We start from the raw sequence: 4,099 nt of genomic DNA on the forward strand, positions 1-4,099 counted from the left end.
GGGAGGTTCCTCTTTTGGGGCTGCCTGGCCTCTCTGCACCCTATCTGCTCCACCCCCCGCTGGGCCACAGCAGACGGGAAATCCGAGTTTCCTTCGACAGGCGCAAGAGCGGCCTTGTCCTAAGTGGGGAATTTCTATACCTGGACTCCCCAGCCTTCTGCTTGTGGGGTCTCCAGGGACTGCTGACGGGAAGCATTCAGGGAGTGGGTGGGGGTGGGCCAGGGAAGGCTGCGGCGGTGGGGGGGTCCCAGGGAAGGTGATGTGGGTGTGGGGCTGGCCTGGCCTTTAGTTCCACTGGGGACAGGCAGTTGGGGTCTGACTGTTCTGGGCCTCCCTGCAGAAGTCATGGGTTTGGGGGAGTCTCAGTGTCTGGTGGAGGTTGGGGTACAAAGGAGAAAAGAGGGAGAGAGAGAGAGAGAGCGAGCTAGAGACACAGGGAGAGACAGAGAGAGAGTATGTGTCATAAAGAGGTGGAGAGGGGCTGGCACTGTGGTGTAGAGGGTAAAGCCACTGCCTGCAGTGCTGGCATCCCAAATGGACGCCAGTTTGAGTCCCGGCTGCTCCACTTCCGACTATGGCCTGGGAAAGCAGTAGAAGGTGGCCCAAGTGCTTGGGCCCTTGCACCCTCCTGGGAGACCCAGAGGAAACTCCTGGCTCCTGGCTTTGGTTCGGCCCAGCTCTGGCGTTCGTGATCATCTGGGGAGTGAACAAGTGGATGGAAGAGTTCCCTCTCTCTGCCTCTCTGTAATTCTTTCAAATAAAGAAATAAATCTGAAAGAAAGAAAGAAAGAGATGGAGAGAGCCTGCCAGAGAGGAGAGATAGAGAGCCAAAAACGGAGAGAGACAGAGATAGAGAAAGTCAGAGAGAGATGGAGAGAGAGAGCCAGAGATGTAGAGAGACAGTAGAGAGAGCGAGAGAGCCAGAGACACACAGAGACAGAGAAAGCCAGAGAGAGAGAGCGAGAGAGAGAGCGAGCGAGCCAGAGATGCAGAGAGACAGCAGAGAGCGAGCCAGCCAGGGAGACAGGGACAGAGATGGAGAGACAAGAGGGGCCGGCGGCAGAGCGAGCCGCCCGCGGAGACAGGCGGACGAGGAGGTGCAGGGCAGGAGGCTGCGGGTGGGATGAGCCGCCGACCGGCTCGAGGCGGCCGGAGTCAGACAAACTGGAAATCAAAGGGCCGAGCGGGAACCCAAAGAGCCGGCGCGCGGGGAGGAAGGTCCCTAGGGGCGGCGCCGAGGTCCCCGGCCCGGCCCCCCGGAAAGCCGCCTTCCGGGACAGCATAAAACGAGGCGCGCCGCCCGGGGCCGCAGTCCCCGCGCCAGCCATGAGCCACTGCCCAGCCGCCGCTCCGGACCCCGAGGCCCCGTGGCCGCCCGCGCCCCCGGCCCGCGCCTGCCGCCCGCTGCCCTGGGCGCTGGGCGCCGCGCTGCTGCTGCTGGCCGCCACCTGCGCCGCCTGCGTCGCCCGCACCTGGGCCGCGCCCGGCCCGGCCCCCGGCCCCTCGCGCAGCCCGGGACTCGGCCACGACCCGGAGCCCGCGCCCGACGCCCGCGCCGGGCTCCGCGACTCCCCGCGGCAGGTGAGACGCGCCCTTCCCCAGCCCGGGCCCCGACGGCCGCTTCGAGGGCCCCGCCTCCGCCCGCGGAGAGCCTCGTTTTCCTGCGAAGCCAGCGGGGAGACCCCTCTTCCCTGCCCGGGACCCGGCTCCACTGCCAGGCGCCTGGCGGTCTCTCCGCTCCCCTCGGAGAATTCCTGCTGGGCCGTCAGCTCCGTGCGCGCTCCTAACGCGTTGTGGGGGCGCGGGGCCACGGGACCCCCCACTCATTTCGCTCTTTCCCGCCTCTTTGCAGGGCCAGTTCGCGCAGCTGGTGGCCCGGAGTGGTGAGTGAGCGGCCGGCGCCCCCGCCCTGGGGAGGGCCTGAGAGGCGGGGGGGGGGGGGGGGGGAGGGGAGGGGGCGTCCCTGGACAGCGAGGACCAATCCGCCCCTCCCGTTCCGAACCAGGCCGTTTCACCTCCTGGATCCCCTGCCCGCTGCCCTCACTTCCGCAACTCCAGCCCCAAGACCCGAGCCCTCCTCCCGGCCCGCCTTCCAAAGACCCCTCCTCCCCCGCTACCCTTCTAAACCTCCCCCTCCCATCCTTCTTCCCCCTTCTGGAACCTCTTCTCCCCTCCCCCGCGAGGACTCAGTCCCCCCACCCAGGTCTCTAACTCACCATCCCCTCCCTTTCCTCACCCCAGCTTGCCCCACCCCTCTCCAAAGCCCCTTGTTCTCCTCCCCAATTTCTCGCCTTCCCCTCTCCCCATCCCTCCCCCTGTCCAACTCCTCCTCCCTCCCCCTTCCAACTCCCTCCTCCCCTCCCCTCTCCACCCCATCCTGACACCACCCCCCCACTCCAGGAGTCCCTGTCCCCCCTCCCAGCCGCCTTCCTCCCCCTGCCTTCCTGCATGGCTCTCCCCTCCCCCACTCCCCGTGCCCCCTCCCCCGGGCTGCGATCCACCGGGCGCCGCCCCTTGGCTCAGCACCTCCTCCCTCCTCCCGCAGTGCTGCTGGACGACGGGACCCTGAGCTGGCACAGCGACCCCGCCCTGGCGGGAGTGTCGCTGTCCCCGGGCCTGAGTTATGACGAGGACACGCGCGAGGTGGTGGTGGCCGAGGCCGGCGTCTACTACATCTTCTTGCACCTGGAGCTGCGACGCGTGGTGGCGCGCCAGGGCTCGGGCTCCGTCGCGCTGTCGGTGCACCTGCGGCCGGAGCGCAGCGGCGTCGCCGCGCTGGCCTTCACCGTGGACCTGCCGCCTGGCTCCTTGGAGAAGGCCCCGGACTCAGCGGCCGGTTTCCGGAGCCGCCTGCTGCACCTGGGCGCGGGACAGCGCCTCAGTGTCCACCTGCACGCGGAGGCCGAGGCGCGCCCTGCCTGGCAGCTCGCCCAGGGCGCCACACTCTTGGGCCTCTTTCGCGTGGCCACCGAGGCCCCAGATGGACACTCCTCGCCCTAGCCCGGGGAAGCCCGGCTGGGTGCCGCCTGGCTGCGCAGAGATGGGGCTCCTGCCTCCTTCTTTGGCCAGGGCCCCTGGTGCTGGGGCCAGTTGCTCTACCTCAGGGGGCTGGGGCAGGGGTCCGGGCTGCAGACCCCTCCTCCTCCTCCAGGATTTTCTCCACCCACTGCTGCCCTGAGTTGGACTTCGATATTTATACTGAGCATGAGCTCAGACAGTGTACTTTATTATATTAATCCATTGTACTGTATTTGTATTTATTTAGCGTCTGCTATGTGCCAGACCAACAATCGCGTCTTATTTATGTTAATGCGTGAGAAATAAAGACTCATTCTCGGAGCCCTTCCTGTCATTGCGGGCCAGTTGTTGGGGTCAGCCTAAGTTTGGACCACGCTTCATTTTCTCATCCAACTGCTGTTTATGGCACTACTTTAAGTGCTGAGAACTGAGGGCTCAGTGCTGTGAACCAGACAGACCCCAAACCCTAGCCCAGGGTGCAGTTGTGGCACTGCAGGTGAAGCCTGTTCCGGAGCCCCGGGTTCTCTGCTTCCAGTTCCAGCTCCCCGCTAATGTGCAGAATGGCCCCGCCTCCCGCAGGGGAGACCCGGATAGAGCTCCTGGCTCCTGGCTTCAGGCTGGGCCAGCTCTGGCTGTTGTGGGCATCTGGAGAGTGAATCAGTGGATGGAAGACCTCTCTCTCTCCCCTCCCCTCCTTGCTTTCCAAGTAGATGACTAAATAAACATAAGAAAAAAACCCCAGGCCTTGTAGAGTCTTGGTCCCTTATGTGGGTGTGAGTATCTATAACTTTACAATGAGTTTGTGCGACCTCACATTTACCAGGGTTTTTTCGGAGAGATGGAACCAGGAGGACACACTCCAAGATGTTCGTGGATAAATGGTGCAACACAATTTGAATCCAGGTATCTCCTTTCTCCCCATAGTTTGCATTTCCATAAACTTTTGGGAGACCCTTGTCATTGCTTGGTGATGAGTGGGAGGGGGTTTAGTTAGGAAGATGGGCTCAGGTTACTGGGGAGGCTAGGTCGTGCAAGAGGAGGGCACCTTCAGGGCGCAGGGCTCAGTCCACCCCAAAGGTCT

At 63.9% G+C, this 4,099-nt stretch overlaps 1 protein-coding gene across 1 annotated transcript; it reads left to right on the forward strand.

Annotated features, from left to right (window-relative positions):
- Positions 1 to 303: 303 nt before the first annotated feature.
- Positions 304 to 3,736, forward strand: TNFSF9 (TNF superfamily member 9). Its single transcript, XM_051829006.2, has 3 exons — positions 304 to 1,581; positions 1,853 to 1,883; positions 2,546 to 3,736. Exons 1-3 carry the CDS (start codon positions 1,036 to 1,038, stop codon positions 2,998 to 3,000), a joined length of 1,032 nt encoding a protein of 343 aa, XP_051684966.1. The 5' UTR covers positions 304 to 1,035; the 3' UTR covers positions 3,001 to 3,736.
- The last annotated feature ends 363 nt before the right edge of the window (positions 3,737 to 4,099 follow it).

This window comes from Oryctolagus cuniculus, chromosome 16 (genome assembly GCF_964237555.1).
Source record: "Oryctolagus cuniculus chromosome 16, mOryCun1.1, whole genome shotgun sequence".
NCBI lineage: Eukaryota > Metazoa > Chordata > Mammalia > Lagomorpha > Leporidae > Oryctolagus > Oryctolagus cuniculus.

Coding starts and splice junctions, on each gene's coding strand:
- TNFSF9 (XM_051829006.2), top strand. CDS start 1,036: ATGGAGAGACAAGAGGGGCCGGCGGCAGAGCGAGCCGCCCGCGGAGAC. Junction 1,582..1,852: donor TCCGCGACTCCCCGCGGCAG/GTGAGACGCGCC, acceptor GCCTCTTTGCAG/GGCCAGTTCGCGCAGCTGGT. Junction 1,884..2,545: donor GCAGCTGGTGGCCCGGAGTG/GTGAGTGAGCGG, acceptor CTCCTCCCGCAG/TGCTGCTGGACGACGGGACC.